General features: G+C 44.9%; 1 protein-coding gene across 4 annotated transcripts; it reads left to right on the top strand.

The window, feature by feature from the left end:
- The first annotated feature begins 436 nt into the window (after window positions 1-436).
- Window positions 437-19,056, top strand: neurl4 (neuralized E3 ubiquitin protein ligase 4). 4 transcript variants are annotated; one of them, XM_030429992.1, is made up of 29 exons: window positions 437-641; window positions 5,499-6,015; window positions 6,213-6,278; window positions 6,357-6,847; window positions 8,135-8,246; window positions 8,341-8,429; window positions 8,550-8,622; window positions 9,050-9,323; window positions 10,908-11,089; window positions 11,190-11,275; window positions 11,401-11,563; window positions 11,653-11,863; window positions 12,440-12,516; window positions 12,627-12,705; window positions 13,103-13,272; window positions 13,377-13,505; window positions 13,625-13,770; window positions 13,937-14,155; window positions 14,554-14,652; window positions 14,988-15,140; window positions 15,235-15,405; window positions 15,647-15,805; window positions 15,976-16,155; window positions 16,696-16,789; window positions 16,967-17,074; window positions 17,168-17,312; window positions 17,586-17,698; window positions 17,977-18,136; window positions 18,261-19,056. In XM_030429992.1, exons 1-29 carry the CDS (start codon window positions 477-479, stop codon window positions 18,463-18,465), a joined length of 4,836 nt encoding a protein of 1,611 aa, XP_030285852.1. In that variant the 5' UTR covers window positions 437-476; the 3' UTR covers window positions 18,466-19,056. The 4 variants fall into 4 exon arrangements, 3 of the variants coding, with proteins under 3 accessions (XP_030285852.1, XP_030285850.1, XP_030285851.1); XM_030429990.1 differs by having other exon boundaries at window positions 449-641; window positions 13,628-13,770; XM_030429991.1 differs by lacking the exon at window positions 437-641 and adding an exon at window positions 3,600-4,468 and having other exon boundaries at window positions 18,261-18,465.
- Window positions 19,057-22,235: the final 3,179 nt, after the last annotated feature.

Here is a 22,235-nt window from a genome sequence, read left to right as displayed (position 1 = left end):
AAGTTATACCTCAATTAGTAAAAATGTAGTTAGTAAAAAAAAAAAAAACTCACTTATTGTGAGATGTCGCAAGTCTAATAAGCTCATTCTTCCACTCTGTCATTTGTGGAATGGATAAAATGAAAATGAAAATGTAATTGAAATGAAATTAAAACTATTCACTTAACAGAGATCACATTCATTGGGATAAACATTATTTTTTCAAGGCAATAAAAACACAGATTTAAACCAGTAGGCCTAAAATAAAATATGAGGGCTTCAAATTCTATGTAGCCTAAATATTGTAGTGCTTCAATAATATTCCAACAATTCTAATAACCAAAAACAAGTGTCAGAGTTTAAATTATATTAATATCATCATATCATATAATATATTACAGAAATGGGTGCGGTGCGGTTCATGCAGAAATCTGCCGTCTGTCAAAACGTTACTGTCGCAAAGCCCGAGTGTCGTGAATACTGGCCGCCCACTGAAGATGGCGGCGGAGCTGCATCCGCGGAGCGGAAAGCTGATCGGCCTGTCCAACTCGAACCGAACCGCCCGGCGCAACCAGCCAGTCCAGGAGTTTAACCATGGACTGGTGCTTAGTAAGGAGCCGCTGAGGGACCGGGATGTCTTCACCGTCCGCATTGACAAGAAGGTAAACAACAACAGGCCCGGCGCTGCTGCTTCTCCAGCGGGGGTGAGAGCAGCAGGAATGCGGGAGCAGCGCTGCTGGGACGGGCCGGTGGTCCGTCTCTGTCCGCAGTGAGGGGCTTCTGCTACCCAGGGCGGTTCACACTGCGTGACAGCAACCTCGGTTTATGCAATCCCTCTGCGCCGGATTACAGACGCTGTTAGAGATTTATCAGCGACAGGTGGACTTATGAAACACATTCCTCCATGTAGAGAACTCGTTACTAAGCTAATGATAACCTGCTTGTGCTGCCATGGTACCGTCAGTTAGCCATGCTAATGAGGCGTTAGCAGTTAGCAAGTGGTGTGAGCTCAGGTTAGCCGTGGCTAGCTCTTCTGGAAGGTGCTATTCGGGGGTTGACAAGGACTTGGTGTTGTTTTTCGCGCTACAGGAGCTCCACTAAGCTGGTTAAAGTCGCTCTGTTGAGATTTGTTGTGAAGGAGTCTGTGACAGTGATAGGTACCTGTCACCGTCTGCTGCTCTGTCCCCATGGCTAATAATACTGCAGTGCTCACACCAGGCTGGGCTATCTGAGGCTATGTGACAACCTAAATAGACACTATGCGCAGATGTGGGTAAAGCTATATGTTACTATAATGTTCAGAGTTAAAGGAGCTCTTCTAGTGTCCCCTCCACTTTGCACACACTAGATGCAACACAGAGCACTCAGACCAGACTGTCTCTGACAGTGTGATGCACGAGGAGTCTGACCACTAACAGCTATAACTCATTAATCACTGCTGTCTGTAAACATTCACTCCTCATGTCTCATTGCGGAGACACTGGGTTTAATTATTAATTTTGTTTTTAGTATTACTTTTTATCCTTGAAGTTTTTTGAAGACCTACTGCAAAATAGAAATAAACAAAGTACCAGGAACCAAGTGGACACATTTCTTATTCTAGTGTCTTTATGTCCGTTAGTGTTTTTATATATCCAGATCCGTATTTAATACCATCCTTGTTGTTTATTGGGAATTTTAAAAAAAACATTTCTTTCTACACCAGATTGTATTCATTAATTTTCAGCCGCTAACCACTCAAGTCTGACCAAGATGTACGTCATTCACTCAGAACACTTCTTGTTCTGTTATCAACCAAGATACGGTATCAATCAATGGCCATCCCTTACGATCACGCAACGTAATACTCTGTGCTGAACCTATTCCCCTGTATGTTTTTGGCTTAACTCTGCCGTTCCATGTATATTTCCCCCATTCCCTTGAATTTGCAGCTTATTAAATGTGCTTATCTATGTGCTGCGTGCTCTCAGGAGTCTAGCCCACTTCATATCATATCAATGCCGGTGCACAGTGTTTACATTTTGGCTGTTATCAGCGTAGGAGTGCTTGTCTGTTGTAATGGCCTCTGCCTCTGCAATCTCCAACCCTACCGGGTTTGTCACAACATGGCAGCTCTTGAGCCTCTGTTAGTGCCAACTGGGCCAAGCACAGGCACCCTCTAAATGACAGTGTGTCCAGCCAAGGTGCTCACTATACAGAAGACCTACCACGATCAGCAGAGCTGAACATGCGGTTTAATAGCACCGACTGTATGTAAATGATTACCCGTCCCTTATGGCGCTCTCAGCCCGATAAGAGCTCTCATAAACAGCCTCATGCTCTGTCATGACATGCATTGCCCTGTCTGAAAATCAATGCTTTTCCATCAGCGACTGGCATGACTGCCCATCCTCCTCATCTGTTGTCGTCCACGAAGCTACAGTGGATGTTGGGAAATGTGAGCAAGCGAAGGGATGTATTGAACGGACAGTTTACCAGAGTGGGTTGTGTCAGTGGCTTGGGGTTTGACTGTGTTTGCGATAGTTGAAGATGTTGATTTGAAGTAGGAGAGGCCTTTTACTGTTGCATTTGTCAGCACGCTGTTAGTGAAACCAATCAGAGCTGAAACGGTTAGGATTAAACAGATCAACAGAAATATTGTCGGAAACATTTTTGAAAGCAGATTAATCATAATAAGTCATTTTTTTTTAAATGTAAATGTCGCTCCAGCTTTTCAATTATGAGAATTCGCTGCCTTTCTTTCTTATAGGATTGTAAATGGAATAGCATTGTTCGTTTGGTTGATTGTTGAAATTATAATATGGCCGAGTGAAATATGCGAGTTAAAGAAGCTGCCATGTTTTGCCAAAGAGAATTAGAATGTCACAAAACAGCATTGTATTGAATCACTCTAGTGCTGCCGACCCGATGTAAGAAAACAAATGGAACTCCATTGTGATTTTAATGTATTTTCAGTGAAAAGGAAAATTACGATGCTTAAATTATCATCCCTACTACTGATGAATCAAATCACAACGACAATATGTGTCAAATGGATCGCATTAGGATCTTTTCACTAGATCCTGCAGCTCTGTCTTTGTGTTTAGGACGTGGATTTGGACAAAAGAAAGCTGTTTGAGGCTGTTTGGACGGATCAGTACCTTATTGTTCTGCTCGGGTTAGGTTTTGGTGACATCATTCCCACTTTTGATCTTCTACACAGTTTATTCAAGGGATATGTAATGTTTAAATGTTTTAAGCATAACTTGCTTTCATACGTGAAATAATACGCATACATATCCATATTAGTCAAAAGTGATATGGGTGTTAAGGACACATTTTCGTCATGTTGTCAGTGTTGTAAATGGTAGTAAAACCTTGCGGAAATGTTGTTTTTTATGATTTAGGTCACCTTTCCCCTCCCTGTACAGTCTTAGCAGTGCTTCCCAGTCCTTGCCTTTGCTGCAATTAATTTTTTATATTTTTCGAAAGCTGTCTAGTGCTCCTCTTTGGCATGTATGGTTGTATCCTGTAGTTATTGCTCTTTTTAACAGAGAGTAAGAGAGAGAGGGAGAGAGAGTTAAAGAGAGAGAGAGAGAGAGAGACTGGAAGGCATACACCCACAGGCTGGCTGTTACATAAGTGAATGAGTAAGGGAAGGAGATGTCTGTCTCCTCCACACAGCGACCCGGTCAGGCTGAGTTACTTCTAAATCTGTTAACCCAGATACCCGGGCTTTCGTAGCACACTGCCTTACATACGGTAGCACCTGCCACACAGCTGAGGAGGACACCGCGGGACCAGACGAAGGAGAGGATGCAAACGGGACAGGATTTTTTAAACTGGTATTGATCTCGGAGGATTTTATCTTTTTGTTTTCTCGTTGGCACGGAGGTGAGCTGCAGAGAACCATCCCGGGAGCTGGGGAGGACTTCAATGTTATGCTCAAGGTCACTTCATCAGGGTGGATTTCTGCCAGTTTAAACCAGAGTCCTGTGGAGTACCGTGGGAGAGAAAGGGGGAAAGAAGAGAGAGCTTGATTTTAAAGTGATGGGGTACTTCTGACTCGATTCTCTTTTCTCGAGGAACAAGCAGCGTTTTCTTGTATGTCGTTCTCCGGAGGGGGCAGCAGGTGGAGTGCAGCGGGCCAGGAGATCACTCCTCCGCGGGATGATGCAGGTTCCTGCCCCCTGTGTGTCTGCAAACATCTGCCGGGCTGAAGTGTGTCTGAATCTTCACCAGCTGCACCGACTCGGCTCTGTAGCTGACGCTGCACTCTGTCATCCACATCATGGAGGCACAACCCGTGGAAAAATAGAATTCACCCCCCGGAGATCAATAAAGTATCACATTATTGTGAGCTTATGTTGAGTCTGGGAAGAAATGGATATCTCGGGCTGCGCGTTACGTGATACGAGTCCAATGTCATGCAAAGACAAAGGCAGTTTTGCAGCGAAACATCTGTGTTTCATGTGTTGATTTTTTTTTTGCGGAGGGCGTGATCATGAAGGTGAGGCTCGGCTGCTTAAATATTGTTTGATGCGTGTGTGCAGGTTTGAATGTCCTTGCTGGACCACATAGACATCTGTGGTTCCATGAGAGTGCTTGTTTGTTGTTTCTGGAAAGAAGAAAACATTATAAAGGAGGTACGAGCATCAAGCAGCTGAGGGTTTATAATTCGCTTTGAGACCAGTGACACAAATGATCTCTTTCGATTTTTTTTAGGTATCAGAATAAAAAAGGTAGGAAAGGTTTACATGGAGATGTATTAAAGCTTCCAAAACTTTAATGGATGAAAAATGAAGAGCTTTTCGACCCTTTGAGCAGGGCCCCAGGTGTATTTTTTTGTGGAATTAGTTGACCGTGATGTCAGCGAGACGTAGTACTCTCTAATTTGTTTTCTCTAATCTGCTCTCCTGCAGCTGGTCTAAATATAGCACGGGATGTGCACTCAATTACATTTGTGCATCAATATGTTCTCAACATCTCATCTTGGAAGTTGAGTCCTGGTGCTTACAGTAGTGTTCGTGGTGCTGTAAATACTGTACTTCAGGTTGACACCGAAATGCAACCATTGCCGCTGTCACGTAACTTCATTTTGTTTCCTTCGTGTCACAGTGTCCTGTTTTATTTTCAAAGGAGCCCTCCCTGAGAGCCACGTTCCTCACTGACAGTAGGACTAAAAATAACGAGACGGATCATACAACAAGGCACACTTTGTTTTCCATAGATATCTGCCTGCAGTTTTGAGCGTAGTGATCCGCTCTTTCAACATCACCGCTCGGATGCTTCCTCACTTTGTCTCAGAGTAACAGCTGCTGACTGTTAACCGTTTTGTTACTACTTTTTCTCTCTGAATCTTTTATTGCAGCTGCCAGTGTCTCTGAATTTCATTTCGTCTATATAAAGATGAATTCTGACAGGAAATGCAGGACATAATATCAGCTCTGGTGACTTGTGAAGGCCGTGATGTGTCATTGTTTGTGTTTCAGCGGTTGGTAAAGTAAAGATTCATTAAATCATTCCTTGTATCCTCTCAGGTGAACTCGTGGAGCGGTTCCATTGAGATTGGCGTGACGGCACTGGACCCTGCGGGGCTTGACTTCCCCAGCAGCGCCACAGGCCTTAAAGGCGGCTCCTGGATTGTGTCGGGCTGCTCGGTGCTACGCGACGGCCGCTCCGTTCTTGAGGAATACGGTCGCGACCTCGACCAGCTGGCAGAGGGTGACCGGGTGGGGATTCAGCGCAGCTCCCGCGGGGAGCTTCACCTCTGGGTCAACGGACAGGACTGCGGTGCGGCCGCAAGCGGCTTGCCGCCTAAGCTCTGGGCGGTGGTGGACCTGTACGGCAAGTGCACTCAAGTGACTGTGGTGAGTTGTGAGCCGCCGCCGCTCTCCGCGGAAAAAGAGACAATAGAGCAGGAGGAAGAGTTGGAGGAGGAGGAGGAGGAGGAGGAGGAGGAAGAGGTGGTGGTGGTGTGCGGGGTTCGGGAGGATGCGGGGATCACGGCACTGATGAATGTGGCAGCAATGAATGGAATGATGAATGGAGACGAAGGTGAGGAATCAATGTAATTAGCCTTGATCACTGTCTCAATCTATGCCATGTGGGGTCTTTGAATTTGAGGGATTCGGGCATTTATGTCCTTGAATTTAAAGTTTAAGAAGGTTTATTTAAGAACCCTGTTTATTTCAAGCTGTATTCTGGGATTTGTTGTCCTTACCCGTTGTATCTGTCGCTCTTCCCCCTGTCAGTGCCTGAGCTTAGCTGCAGTCATAGCAGACCAGACAAGTTTCCCAACAACCTAGAGCCAGACACAGGTAAGAAAACCCCCCTCAGATCCGTTGATGGACATCGTGCCACATGACGAGTATTGACATCTTTCTCTCTCTCTTCAGTTCTCACAGAGCACCAGCTCTTTGATGTGTTCAACAACGCAATAGTTTCTTTTTATCGCTCTGAGGATGAGGGCGGAGGGGAAGATGGCGGAGGTGGAGGAGGAGCAGGAGGAGGCGGCGGCAGCGGTGGCAGTGGCGGGGGAGGAAATACAGGAACTGACTCTTCTTCCAGAAATGACAGGGGGAGCAGCAGCACTGGAGGAAGTACTGTCAGCAGTGACAGTGGAACAGGGACAACAGGAGGTGGAGGAGGAGGTAGTGCTGGAGAAGGCGGAAATATTAACACTCCCACCGGGAACGGAGGGGTCGGACAGGGGGTTGTGACGGGGGGGATGACCACCAACGACGCGCTGCTCTTCCACGAGAAATGCGGCACACTGATCAAACTGAGCAACAACAACAAGACGGCGGAGCGAAGGAGACCGCTGGACGAGTTCAACAACGGTGTGGTGATGACCAACCGGCCGCTCCGACACAACGAGATGTTTGAGGTACAATCACACAAATCAGTGCTGGGATGTTTGTTTATACGTGAATAATAGAGCAACAGCTAACTGGCTAGAGACGTACTGATACCATTTTTTCCCGATATCGATATTACGGAACTAAAAACATTTCAACATCAAAAAAAAATCAGCCAATATAACCACAGTTTTTGCAGTGATCCCTCAGATGTGGTTATCAAACACTTTGGACTAGGATACTGCTACTAACAATTATTTTCGATGATCAATTAATTGTTTAGTCTAGAAAACAAATTTGAAAGAAATGTGAATCTCGATTTTCTTGGAGCCCAAAGTGACATCTTCAGATTGCTTCTTTTGTCCAACCAACAGTCCAAAATCCATAGACTCTTCATTTACTGCACCAAATCCTCTCATTTAAGAAGCTGGAACAGGCAAATGTTTGACAGTTTTGCCTGAATTTTGATTATTGGCAAATGATTTGGTTGATAAATCAACGCATCCTTTCTTGTGTCAAAGATATTAAACAGAGGCGGGATATTTCACAGTTAAACAATCCACTTTGCTGTGCAAAACAATATCAGTGCACTGAAATATTAAACTTCACTGGGTATTTTATAATTCAGATTTATCCTAAGCATCCTTTTTCTGCATCATGATTCCCCCAAAAAGTTCTCATATCAAGGCAAAATATACACTGATTCTATAAATCTGTGATAGGTTATAGCTGGTCGATAAAACCGATTATTGGTCGCGCTTTAACCAACGATTCACAGTCGAGCATTTTTTGTCAGTATCAGAAGCATTTTTGATACAGGTATCAGTATCAGAACAACACCAGAACAAGCTGGGCGGTACTGAGACCAAATAGATCACAGTGTATCTCATAAATAATATAGTTGAGATCACTCAGAAGTAGAGCAGCAAATGATGTGCTTCTAAAAAATGTTTTCAATTATTATTAATTAATTTATATTGACTCTACTCGAGGAAATTCCCATCAAGAGTTCCAAGAGCCTAAGGGGACATCTTCCACTTCAACACCAAAGATGTCCAATTTCTTAAGATTTAAAAACATAGAAAAGGTTGAACCAGAAAAAAATATTCAGCTTTTTTGCTAGTAAGATGTCAATAAGCGGGCCAAGCAGGCAAAGACAGAGGATCCTATATTATTGCTCTTCATGTCTGGAGGTCTCGTGATTTTCATCACTTGAGGCAGAAAAGAGAAAGATCTCTTCATTGTTGTTGAGCAATAATCCAAGACACATTGTTAGTATCAGTAGAGTTTAAATTAATTTCTGTTGATACTTTCAGATCCGTATTGATAAGCTAGTGGATAAGTGGTCAGGCTCAATAGAGATCGGTGTCACCACACACAATCCAAACAACCTGGACTATCCTGCAACTATGACCAATCTGCGCTCAGGTAACACCTGTCATCAACACACACACTCACAAAAAAGACTAGAAATTGTACAAAACAACACAAGAGCTGGCATCATTCTGGATGTTTCTAACAGGTACAATCATGATGAGTGGCTGTGGGATACTGACCAACGGGAAAGGAACCCGTAGGGAATACTGTGAATTCAGCCTTGATGAACTTCAGGTTTGTGACCACTCACACACACACACACACACACACACACACACACATATTTCACTCTGCCAGCTTCTGTGCACGTGTCTGCTTTTATGAACTCCATCAAATCCTCTCATCCACGGTTAGGAGGGAGATCACATAGGGTTGATGCGCAAAGCCAGCGGGGCGCTCCATTTCTACATCAATGGAATCGACCAAGGTGAGACACGTCATGAGGGGAAAGGAAGCTCAGAAATATGACGGTAATGGTAATGCCTGTAAAATTTCAATCAGTGTTTCCCAAACACCAAGATGACGTCCATAAATGTCTTGTTTTGTCCACAACCCAAAGGTAATTAGTTAGAAGAAACTAGAAAATACTCAGATTTAAGCAGCTGGTGTCAGAGACTTTAGTTTTTTTTTCCTTTTTTTGTCTTTTGTTATCCTTTGATCCCATGATGATTTAAATAAAAAGCTATCTGCTGTATTGGAAAGTAGTGAAAATGTAGTAATTATTTACCACAAACAGAGACTGTTTACATCTTTAGTCACATTTTAATGTCCTTTCTGAAGCTGCTGCCCTACTGTAACTGGGAATGTTAAAGTACCTCGGTTTTCACTTCCAACCATATGGTGTCTTTCCTCAGGTGTTGCGGCAGCCCAGACCCCCGGTGTGGTCTATGGAGTGGTTGACCTCTATGGCATGGCTGTCAAAGTCACTATAGTCCACAACCACAACCACAGCGACCGCCTCAGACGCAACAACGCAATCATGAGGGCTCTATCGCCGGATGTCGGCCGGCCCAGGCCGTCTCTCTCCCTCACTCCAGACGCAGAGGGGCCTGACCGGCTGCTCTTCCACGCCAACTGTGGCCAGAAAGCGGCCATCATCAGTGACGGCAGGACGGCGCTGCGGCCACAGTGAGTCCAACTCCCAAGTTGCTGCCGAGTTGATTACTCTTTGCATTAGAGATTCACCGATCCAGTTTTTTCCGATCCAATCCCGATACCTGGACTAAGCGTATCGGCCGATACCCGATACCGATCCAATACCGTTGTTGAATTAATAATAAACTGTATACCTTCCACCATGTGAAAGGGACTAAAGGCACCAGACTTTCCTAACTAAGACAAAATAATCAAACAGTTACCGAACATTGTAAACATGTGTAACATTAATAATCAGTGGCGTGCGCAGACTTTTTGAAGGGCAGGGGCGAAAAGAAGGGCACTTTAGCGCGCATTTTGGCTCCCAAGAGGGTACTTTAACGCGTGTGTTGGCTCCCAAGAGGGCACTTTAGTGCGCGTTTTGGCTCCCAAGAGGGCAGTTTATCATGTTTTAACCAGCCAAGGGGGCAGTTTAGTGTGTTTTGTGTTTTGCTAACCAAGAGGGCACTGTGGCACGCTTTTTTGGCTCTCAGGAGGGCACTTTATTGTGCGTTTTGGCTCTCAGGAGGGCACTTTAACGCGCATTTTTCAACAATTGGGCCATGAAAGGGGGCGACTGCCCCCCCCTTGTGCACATCACTGTTAATAATAATAATAATACATTTAATTTATATAGCTCCTGTCAGGGTACCCAAGGACACACGTAACAAAGTGGAACAAACAAAACAAAGAATGAATGTAGCGCCTGTCAGTCAGCACGGAGGGAAAACTAGCACCGAAGTAAGTAGCACCGTACGTAAACAAACTAGCGTCTGGAGGCTCCGTGCACACAGCGGGGGCGACCATCCAGCATCGCTGCGAGCCGGGGAGACCGCAGCCCGGCGGTGAACAACCCTTTGGTTGTGGTGGAGGGAGGACCAACGGAGCAACGATGGACAGCCCACAGAGTATTGAGTACGTCGGTTTGAAAGTTAGCGTTGCTAGGCTAACAGCTGATCGGTGGGGCTAACAACTGATGGCGGGGCTACTAGCTAATCAGCGAGAAATGTGACGTGAGTAAGTGTAACGTCCTGCAAACAGGAATACAAAATAAAACGTAGCAGCTGAACCTAAGAATAAACTAATAAAGAGTTGGTCAAACAACAACTTGCTCTCTTCCCGCATGCGACACACTAATGCTGAAGAATGACGTAGGATGTGCTGCGACGGAGAAAAAAACCAAAAAAAAACTGGATTGGCCCGTGGATCTGTTTCATTTTACCGATCTTCGATCCGGCCGTTTTGTCAATATCGGAGCCGATATCCGATCTTAATATCGGATCGGTGCACCCCTACTTTGCATGTGTGAGTTTGACTTGTTTTAGTTTGCTTGACAAATCCTCATGGTTCAATTCCAGCCTTAAAAAGCTTCAACATTGTCCGATTAAGTTAATCTGGCAAAACATGTTGACACCCATAGTTTTTTATTGCAGGTGTGAGTCATTGAAATCTGTCTTTTCTGTTGCGTATAAAAGTCCATTTAAGTTTAATGACTATAACATGAACTTAAATGCTTGTTACTGTGAAAATACACAGCTTTATGCACGGTGATTGAAGTTGAAAACGCTGTTTCCACAGTGCGACTGATGACTTTAACCACGGCGTAGTCCTGAGCAGCCGGCCGCTGCGCTCCAATGAGGTGTTTCAGGTTCGCATCGACAAAATGGTGGACAAATGGGCGGGCTCCATTGAAATCGGCGTCACAACGCACAATCCTGCATACCTGCAGCTGCCCTCCACCATGACCAACCTGCGCTCAGGTAAAATACAAAACACCTGAGATACCTGATACACTTTGAATGATGTAAAGGTGTTATTAGTGCTATATAGATATATATATATTTTAATTATATTTTACAGGGACGTGGATGATGACGGGGAATGGTGTAATGCACAACGGAACAACAATCCTGGACGAGTACGGACACAATCTTGACCGGCTCAAGGTGAGTGACATTTTCTTGATTTCACAGCTCACAGTCGGCCTTTCTGCTTATTCATCCTCCCATAATGCTTCTGACTGTTTCCATGGCAGTTCTTCTGGTTAGAAACCCTTTATCTTGTATTTCAGGCGGGTGACACAGTAGGTGTAGTTCGGAAAGAAGACGGCAGCCTCCACTTCTTTGTAAACGGTGTGGCTCAGGGTCCGGCAGCCTGGAACGTCCCTCCTAGTGTCTACGCCGTGGTCGACCTCTATGGACAGGCTGCTCAGGCCACCATCATGGACGACATGGGTAAGAGAGGGAGGAAGAGAAACAGGGCGACATTTCTTTGCTAAAATAACTTCTAACTATGTATCCTCTTCTGCCTCTCCTTTCATCAGTGGACCTCCCCCCTCTCCCAGAGGACAGCTCAGAGGGCCCGACAGCCATGTCTCCTGGGAGCCCCTGCTCAGTAGGCGGGGCCAGCACGACCAACGACCTGCGTTTCCACCACCTACACGGCACCAACGCCGTCATCACCAACGGAGGGCGCACCGCCCTGCGTCAGAACTGCCGGAGCGAGTTCAACGACGCTATTGTCATTTCCAACAGGTAATGAAGCATGACGACAAACTTGATTCATATCTTCTACAGATCTAAGCTATTGTTAAAAAAGCTTTCTTCCAAACAGTAAGCACATCGTAAGCAACGCGTCACACCATATTTATGTTTTATATACATCTAAAGCGGAACAGAAGGTGCAAATCTTAGGTTTTACAATGTTTCTTCTGAGATAAACAACCAGAAATCAGTTCTGACATCTGTGCCTTAGTCTAAAGTCCAAATACTTCTACAGAAGGAAAACATACTGTTTCAGTTTCCTGTTCATTAAAGCAGATTGGAAAAGATTGACAGCATCCAGCACTACACTGAGTAATTAATTCAAGGCATGTTTCTGTTACAGCCGACCACAAGCATCAGCAGCAGTCATTGTTATTAGTAATGTGGTCAAGTAGATAAAGATACAAACATAAAATGAGTAGTTTGACATGTTAAAGGTGAATGAAGTAGCAGAAGAAAAGGGATTGTAGTATGTGGTGTTGACAGTGTTATGAATCAATAATATAATATAATGTCGAGTGAATCAGTATTCTGAGACTGATGGAGCCGTTTGTCACCTCCTCATAGGTGCCTTCGAGATGGAGAGCTGTTTGAAATCATTATTCAGAAGATGGTGGACCGCTGGTCTGGTTCAATAGAAGCAGGTGAGCTTTCCCCTTAGACTGTAGCTGCTTGTGTTTTCTGTCCTACGTTATATTTATCTCTATTACAGCATTTTACACATGATATTTAAATGTATTTCCTGTGTGTCCAGGAGTGACGGCCATCAGGCCGGACGAGCTCGAGTTTCCCAACACGATGACAGATATCGACTATGACACCTGGATGCTCAGGTAGAATGAAGCTGTGCCAATATTAAGATTTATCTCAACATATTTGGATATCTTGCTGTTTTTAGTTCCTAAAATACGAACGTAGCTGTTATTTTCTGCTGTTGGTGCTTATGATTGGTTAATTTATTCTTTTTTTCACCTTTCACCTCTTAAATGAAGGCTCTCAAAAAAAAATAGAAAATCTCTTATAATTATAAATGTTCCTCTTTTTAAGTATTTTTTTTTTTCATTTAAAAGTTGTAATAGTTGTTAAGCGTTGTATTTAAAGTTTTGGTCACTGGGCAACCCTCTTGTTAACCTTTTGATTTACATTTGTTTTTTTTTTAAATTGTTCTTGTGAAATCCGTAACTGACACATTGAGCTCAAATATTCAGAATACTCTCCTTTTTCCCGCAGTGGAACGGCCATCATGCAGGATGGCAACACGATGCGCAACAACTACGGTTGTGACCTGGACTCCCTGACCACCGGCTCACGGATTGGCATGATGCGCTCGGCCACTGGCGACCTCCACTATTACATCAACGGTGTGGACCAAGGCGTCGCCTGCTCCGGTCTGCCACCAGGTAGAGATGTCAGAAATCTGGAATCGGGACTCAGAAACACCACTTGCTCCGGTAAGGTGTCTCGTTTCACTTGATGACCCCGTCCATCTCTCTTTCTCTCTCAGAGGTGTATGCTGTGATCGATCTGTACGGTCAGTGTGTTCAGGTGTCCATCACCAGCTCATCAGGCCCGCTGGACAACAGCCTCTGTACCAGCAACATCACTGAGAAGAGCTTCCCAATCCACTCACCAGGTACACATCAGAGTCCCTACTCAAGCCGTTTTCTATAGTTATAACCAACATAAGATTTTGTTTAAATCTTCCCTCTTCTTTGTGTGTGTGTGTGTGTGTGTGTGTGTGTGTGTGTGTAGTAGCAGGCGTTGCCCATCGGCTCCACAGTAAACACGGTAAGAATGTGGTGCTGCTCGGTGACGGCTGCCAGGCTGTCAGAGTCGGAGGTTATGCTCACGGCATCGTGTTCAGTGCGAAGGAGCTCAAAGCAGATGAGTTGTTTGAGGTAAATGCGGGCTTGAGGAAATGCTGCCTCTGCAGTTTTTTAAATAATATGCACATCAACCTCTTAAATGTTCGTCTTCGATAAAAATGGCACGGTTTACGTTCCCCTCCTTCAGCTGCTGCTTGTTTTCTCTCCCTCCTGATCCCTCCGCCTCTGCCCTCTGCAGGTGAGGATTGATGAAGTGGATGAGCAGTGGTGCGGTTCGCTGCACATCGGTCTGACCACGCTGGCACCCCCCGAGCTGCCGTCCTGCCCGCTGTCGGGCCTCTCCCCCTCCCTCCCGCAGCTCCGCACCAAGGTCACCTGGCTGCTCTGCGGCTCCGAAGTCCGTCGCAACAGCGTACTGCAGCGCCAGAACTACTGCTGCTCACTGGACCGGCTGACGGTAAGCTGCACCTCCCCTCCACCCTCCTGTGAGGGAAAAAAATCACCTCAGTCTGATTCTGGCAGCTCCTTATGGCTACCTGTTAGATTTACTATTGCTTTAAAATGTTAAAGATTGCAGTTTCATCTGGTTAGAAGTCATAACAAAGTCTTTTACACCCTCAAGAATCTCTTCTTTTGTCTCAGAAGACTTTATTAATATTCTCAGTGTAAATATATGATAATCTGTGGGTATCAGACAAGTCGATTAAAGAGAATTAAATTAATGATGGTTTATGAATTTTATCAGTAGGTATGTGTCTCTCAATGAAGAAGAATGAATCTCTGCTGCCAAGATAAAGGATGGCCCCATTGTTGTTTTTAATTGAGTGATCTTCATTGAATCGGATTGTTTCTCAGGTTGGGAACCGTGTTGGCGTGAAGAGGTGCAGCGACGACACCATGCACATCTTCATCGATGGTGAAGACATGGGACCTGCAGCCACTGCAGTAGCAAAGGTATTTTAATTTAAGGTTTTATAAGATTTATTGATTTGTTTATTCTTATTCGTTTATTCTCACATCAAACAAAGCAGCAGAAATGCAACAGAAACAGATGAGGTGAGACTCAGAAAAACCCCCTGGAAGCTTATAACGGAATCTCACCTCAAAACGTATTATAGCAAATACAGAAGTCCTGTAATATACAAAAATTAGCACAAGTAAACATAGGATCAAAAAGCAAGACTGCAGTAAACAACAGAAGCATAAGATAAAAGGAAAAATGGTTCCGACACACACTCAGACGTACAGTACACAGCTGCCGTTCATCACCTTTCTCTGTGTCCTCTCAGAATGTGTACGCAGTTCTGGACCTGTACGGGCGGATAACAGCGGTGTCCATCGTCAGCTCATCGCTGCTGGAGGACATGGAGAGCGTCAAGGCGCCCTCGCTCTCCTCGGACAGCTGCAGCGAGGGAGAGGACGACAGCAGCCCCGTCAGAGAGGTAGGAGGAGGAGGAGGAGGAGGAGCTTAAGAGAGGAGAGCGCCGACACGTTAAAGAGCCAAAAACTCACGGTGTCATCTCTTGTCTCCTCCAGAGCGCTGAGAGCGAGCCATGCGCGCTGGTTCCCACCGTCATGGCGTTCTTGGAGAATCATGGGAAAAATATCCAGCTGTCCAATCAGAACTTGACGGCAGCCAGAGTGTCTAGCTACAACCAGGGCCTGCTGGTCACCGCCCAGCCGCTGGCTCGCCAACAGCTATTCCAGGTAACTTTACTGCACAGTGACATTTTCCTTATGTGGTCCATGTGGCGAATGGTTGTAAAACAATGGTGATATTAGGAAGAAAAAGGAAGAAGAAGTCTTTTGTTTTTTGAACTCAGGAACTAAATTCAATAATAAAAACTAACAAAGGAAGACAGAGATAATTAAGAACAGAAATATATACCAGTTACAACAATCTTTTGGTTGCGACCGTTCCAGTCTCGTAACAGCCTGTCTTTAACAGTTTCAGATCGACCGTCTGAACCCATCATGGACGTCGTCGCTGTCGTTAGGCGTGATAGGCCACTCCCCCGACCGACTCAACTTCCCGTCCACAGCGTGTTGCCTGAAGCGCTCCGCCTGGCTGCTGCAGAGAGACTCCGTCTTCCACAACTCCCTAAAGGTAAACACACAAAATCTGTCGTTCGTGACGGAGTTGGAACTGATTTCTGTCTCACACGACAAACTGAGCGTGTTGCCACCGGCTGTGTGACTGATCTCCTCTCGTTTTTGTTTCACTCCCTTCCCGCTCTCCTTTCTTTCTCTTTTCTTTCTCTGTTTTTTTTCCCCCAGATATGTGAGAACTATGGTCCTAATCTGGACACGTGTCCGGAGGGGACGGTGTTGGGTCTGCTGGTGGATGCCAACAGTTGTCTCCACCTCTATGTCAATGGCATGGACCAGGGCGTGGCAGCGCAGGACATTCCTTCGCCCTGCTACCCCTTCATCGACCTCTACGGCCAGTGTGAACAGGTACAGACACATACACACTCCCCCACAGTCAGAGGGTACTTTTCCATTCTACTGATCAGGCGTCATGAGTCAGTTAAGTCTTCAGAGATAAGAAAACCTGTTTCACAATATTGGAGAGTTGTACAACAATCCACAAAGAGGTCAAAGGTCAGGGTCTTGGTAAGCTGTTTTCGGTCAGCTTCATCATGTTTTTGGTCGTTTGTTTTGTCTGTTTTTTTTAGGGTCACTGTATGTCTGTAGAGCCCTCGATAACATCTACATAGTGCTTGTTCTATTTGACCTATAATTCAAAGCTCAGAAATGTTCAATTTAGAGATGAAATAAAGCAGAGAAAAGCCAGAAATCTCACGTTTGAGACCATGAAACCAACAAATGTTTGATATTTTTGCTTGATAAATGACTTAAACCATTATCAATTCTTAAGAAAGAGTTGTCATTCATTTTTCTGCCAATTTATCTGTCAAATATTAATTATTTCAGCTTCCAATCACTACGGCCCGTGTCTCAGTCATGCTAATAAATGTTGTGTTGTTCTGGCAGGTTACTATAGTAACAAACAACGTGCCAGCTGTGGGAGGAGAGAGCGGTGAGACCCGCTGTCAGGGCGACATGGAGAAGGCGGACATGGTTGACGGTAAGAAGCAGATGGTTTGTTCATCCTCTCAGTTAGATTCACATCAGTCGCCCCTTTTTCGCTGTTCGCCGCCGTTAGCACTAAAGACGCACCAGTGTGTAACACACACAGCAAGCCAGTACTGCAGATCCTAAAGAGGGGTGGCGTTTTTTGAATTTTTTATTTTTTATTTAACAGGAATCAAAGAGAGTGTGTGCTGGACGCCCCCTCCGGAGGTCAACCCCAACAAGACCTGTGAGTACCAGGCACTGTGTTCACGCTTCAAGGACCTGCTCACGTTACCAGGTGAGGTTTATACCCGACTTCCCGTCATGATCTCTGACTCGGATCTAACATCATTCAACAATCCTGACGTTTGTCTTCTCCTTCATCTGTAAGATGGCTATTTTAACGAAGATGCTAAGTACAACCTGTGCTACTGTGAGTCCTGCCACAAGCTCCGGGGTGACGAGGCGTATTACAAGAGAGGAGAGCCGCCCCGGGACTACGCCCTGCCCTTTGGGTGGTGTCGCTTCGCCCTCAGGTAAGAGGATGAGCACTCAGTCTGACGCTATGAAAGGTACCACAGCGTTACCAGGGGGAATGTTGTATAGTCCTTTAATTTCACCATGGTCCTCAGGAAATAATGACCAGAAAATCATAGATGATATAATGTAAATATAGCCAGCTGTGTAAATCATGGTTGTAGAAGTTACTTCAGTGTTAACTTGCTTGTATGTGAAGCTAATTTATTCATTCGTACAAATGTACGGTCCAAAACTGTGTGTCTGTAACTGAGTGGATCATCTTTTTGCAGGATCAAGCCCCACTGTGAGGTTTCTAATGCACTGAAGAAGTGGCACATCGCATACCACGGCACCAGTGTAGGAGCCCTGCGACGCACGCTGGACCACAGCCAGCTGCTGCCCGGTAGGAACATGACTTTTCACACGCCACTGAGGTCAGAGAAGGTTCTTCAGAAGTGACGTTTACATTTTCCTCTCAGAAACATTCACGGAGAAGCCAAGTCCCTCCGCATATGGTGTCCACGATGACGCCTGAAAATGACGAGAGATAAATCATTTTTTTGATCGTAAACATAAAATATCTTAGTGTTTTATGAACCAACTCGGCGAACTATATTTCTTGCGCATTTCACCTTATTCTCAGACAAAACCAGAGATTCTAGCTTCTTTTTCTTGTTGCAGGGACGTCGTCCATCTTCTCAGTGTCCCCGGTGAAGGCGGAGGGCCCTAACGGCTACAGCGAGCCAGAGGAGAACAGCGCCCCGGGCAGGGAGGTTCCCAGAGTGCGGCTCTCCCCCACTATGCGCTACTCCGGCATGGAGATCTTTGCCCCTAAAGTGCAGTGAGTCCCCCCCCCCCCCCTGCTTCAGAACAGCATTCACACATTTATCGGACAGTCTTTAGTGACGAGTGAACGTGAGATGAGGAGAACGAGCACTCACTGACGGTTTCCTCTCTTCCTGCAGATTTCAGGACCCCCGTTCGCACCGCTGCCACCAGGCTCAGGTGGGATTCCAGGTGTGCGTGCGTCCCGGCTCCTACAAAGTGGGACCCCAGACGCTCGGCCACAGCGAGCCCCTCGACCCGCGCTTCAGCAACTCCGAGATCGAGTGGATCACCAAGGAGCAGGGCGGCACGCTCCTCTACGGACTGCTCATCCGGGTGGAGTGAAGGGAGCGAGCGGCGGAGGCATTCGGGTGGAAGTGGGGGGAGGGTCCGCGCGGCGCTCCTCGTACTTTTAATAAAACTGACAACCAAATCCAACCCCTGCCTTGAGCGAGAGACTCCTCTGGAATCCAGCTACTGTGGATTGTTGACAATTCAGCATTATTGATTAGTTTTTTGTTTCTATTCGGTTGTTTGCTCTTGGACTCTTTTAACGGCCGGGGGCTACGGCGGTTTCAAAGAAGAACAGACACTGCCTGCACTTTATGTTTCGGACACTCGTAGGCGATTTTTAAACTAACTTCTCATCCACACGTTAGTTCATTCGCTGCAGTTAGTTGTTTCTTGACACATTTTTGGTTCTCATTCTTCCACAAACACGAACAGCTTTTTTGTTTTCTTTTTTTTTTTCTCCCTCTTTACTTTTTGGCACTTATTTTAACACTCAGTCGTCTCTGCTCCGATCGGCGTTTTATCTCGGGAGGAGCTGTCCCCTGCCAACCTGCACGTTAACGGACTGTCACCCGAAGAGACTGAAATGTGGGTCAAAAAAAAAAAAAGAAAAAAGAAAGAAAGAAAAAGAGTGACAATGTTTTCCAAAAAAATATGGAGAAAAAAAAGACACTTGAATCTGAGAATGAACCCAAGAGTGTCTTGTGATTGTGACTTCTTTAGAGTGGGGGGGGGGGGGGGGGAGGGAGGGGGATTTTAAAACTGGAGGAAGAAAAAAAATGTTTACACATGTACTGTATGTCGCTGTCCTCTCCGTGTCTCCACATTAGCAGTCTTTTTTTTGCATTTCTGTTCTGGCCCGGCATCAATTCTGACCGAGAAACACACGCAGGCGTTACATCGTGAAGGAAAGTGGAAGGTGCGACAGAAACGTGGACCTGAAAAACAAACCACCTGCAACCTGTTTGGGATGCTGAGAAATTGTGTATCGAGGTAAATGAACGGCAAATTATTCTCCGGCTGCGCAAGCTTGTGCGTTTACGACCAAGAGGCTCCATCACGAGATATTTAAAAAATATAGATATTTACTTCTTGACTGGAGAGGTTGCCATACGGGGAAAAGGGAGGAAAAGGAAATGTTTGAGTTTTTGGGAAATATTCGCTTTCCGGTCAAGATTTACATGAGAAGATTCATTCAACTATCGAAGACTTATCACCTCGTCTCAGCAAACTCTCTGCAAAAAAAGCCTATTGCTAAAGGGACAGTTCACTGCAAATTAAAAAAGAAAAAAAGCTTTTTCCTCTGACCTGTAGTGTGATGCATCCATCTGTTTGTTTTGCTGTTTGAGTGACCGGGTTTTGGACCCGTTCGCCTCCTCTTAAATATGATGGAACTGCTCAAAGTGCCCAAAAAATACACCTCAGAAATCATGACTGGCTTATTCCAGCATTCCACAGACCTTTTTGTGAGCAGTTTCACGCAGGAAAAATGATTTATGCAAAGCCAGGCTGATCACCTCATGCCGCCAGAGAGAAAAGGGTTCCTCCGCGAAACTGTTTGTCATCAGGTCTGTTGATTGTCTTACTGTTTTTTTTGGGGCTTTGAGCACCACAAGCCCTGTCCCATCTCGTTCCAATAAAAATCTAGGGAAGGCAGAAATCTCTTATACTCAGCAACTCACAGCAAAAACAATCCAGACGTCCCAAAAGCTCTCCAGGCAAGAGGAAAAATATGAGGTTCTCATTTTGATGTGAACTGCCCCTTTTTCAATGTGGTTAAATTGACTGAAGCCGAAAGGTCGAAGGGATTTCTGGCATCGCGTTCCCGCATCGTTTACTTTAGATCCGCTGACGCCTCCACTCTGATCTGTCCCTCCGTCACGTCCGACTGTTTACCTCGCCAGGACCTCCAGAGCCGACAACGAGGAGCTTGAGGGTCGGCAGGAGGACACGCCCCCTGCGTCCCGTCACCCGCGCTGGTGTTTACATGTGAATGTCATTTAATTAGGGCTCTTTTTTTTTTTATTTGACCTCCGACTTACATCATTGATTTCCATTCGTCAAATGTTTATACAAAGGTTTTATTTGATCAAAAAACATCCCAAGCCTGATGGTTGATTGTATGTGAACAGCTTTCCAAAGCGTTGTCTTTCGTTTTTCTCAGTCCTGTTGCCAATTTGATAAAAACCCGCTACAGAGCACGAGACCCCCGACATTTTTTTCAAAAGGCACAGTTTAATGAGTCAAACTCAAAAAAAAAAAAATAATCTAAGAATAAAAGAAGCTCAGTCACCTTCTAAGAGCAGCTGTGATCTGACTGATGGAGGATCTCTCCGGGGTTTGGCAAAGGAAAAACTTCAAAAATGTGAAAAATATTATTATTATATGGGTTATTTATGGCCCTGTGCTGCTTTGTACAATTTCATTTGTATTGTTTTCTTTTTTTTTTGTTGTTGTTTTGTTTTGTTTTCTGTATGTTGCATTGTACAGGCTGTTACATAACAAATCATATCTTCCTGATTTATAAAAAATAAAAATAAACTGACAGACAGTATGCACAGAAGGACGGTTCATGTGGGGGTTTTTTTGGTAACAAAAAGATGAAGAAAAGACAAAAAAACCAAAAAAAAACTGTCGCTTGTGGTTCCTTTTTTTTGTTCAAATTTTATTTAGAGTAGGGAAAAAAAAAAAAAAGTCTGGTCACTGACATGTTATTGCAGTGTCGCATTCTTACTCAGTCACACCTTTCTTTCCCCAAAATGCTGTAGACTTAATTACTCATTAAGGCCAATAGTGGGTTTTTTTTCATTACATTTTACAGAAATGGCGGCTGCTTCGGGGTCAGCTCTGTCCAGCCATTAAAGAACAGACACACATGAAAAGATTTTTAAAAAACGCAGAGACTCTGCAAAAGAGTTAAAACAACTTAAAAAAATGTCCGGTTGACTGTCCCCAAAAAAAACATGTGATGATACTATAACTAAGTCCCACTGACAGACAGTAATCTGCTGTGTGATCCTGTTGGGTTGCATAGTCAGTTTTGTTTCCTAATGTATCGTCAGCTTTAAAGACTCATTTCTGCACCAGTCTGACTTTTAAATTGGACCCTGAGTTTAATTTTATTTTTAAATTTTTTTTATTTTAACGTCTGCTTATGTCAGTCCGGTCCTGGCAAAATAGATTTTTGACAAACATGCTTAGTCGCTTTCTTTGTCGGTATCGATCTCATGTCTGTGCGATCACGGTTGTGGAGTTACAGAGCTAGCTTAGCTTAGCATCTCGACTGGAAGCGACAGGAAACGGGTGTCCCCATTCGCCCCTCAGCAATCTATATGTTGCTCAGTGATAACACACTAATTCTACATCATTTGAATAATAATTAACCATTATTTGATTGTCAGTTTCCATTTTATGCCAATAAATCCCCCCTACATCTGACACACTGGACCTTTAGTGTAGAAAAAAAAAAGCCAACATATGACTTGTGCCTGTTTTCCAGCAGTGGGTTGTATCTTTTCATTATCTCGCAGATATCTGCTGTCTGCACAGACGGATACAGTGTACGCCTGAGGCGAAAAACATTTAGGATCCAATCCTGGCGCGGCTGAAAGGAGACGAAATGTTCCAGCTGCCCCAGGCCGTGCAGGAGACTTCACACACACAGTGTGTCCAGCAAAGAACTGAGAAAGCGCAGCCGGGCAAACATGTGGAGATGTGGGCTTCAAACGGTGGTTTCGCTCCCTGCAAACATTATATCACTCTAGGCAGACACGAGACATCTGTGAGATCCAAAATATACATTTTAGAGTAGTTTTAGAGTCATG

This window comes from Sparus aurata, chromosome 10, assembly GCF_900880675.1.
Source record: "Sparus aurata chromosome 10, fSpaAur1.1, whole genome shotgun sequence".
NCBI lineage: Eukaryota > Metazoa > Chordata > Actinopteri > Spariformes > Sparidae > Sparus > Sparus aurata.
The sequence above is the reverse complement of the archived record's forward strand: the minus strand, read 5'-3'. Positions and strand labels throughout refer to the sequence as shown.

What these genes read in the sequence shown, in the direction of transcription:
- neurl4 (XM_030429992.1), top strand. Translation starts at nt 477, where the DNA reads ATGGCGGCGGAGCTGCATCCGCGGAGCGGAAAGCTGATCGGCCTGTCC. An exon ending in CATGACCAACCTGCGCTCAG is followed by an intron (nt 11,090 to 11,189) that starts GTAAAATACAAA and finishes TATATTTTACAG; the next exon opens with GGACGTGGATGATGACGGGG. An exon ending in GGACCTGCTCACGTTACCAG is followed by an intron (nt 17,075 to 17,167) that starts GTGAGGTTTATA and finishes TTCATCTGTAAG; the next exon opens with ATGGCTATTTTAACGAAGAT.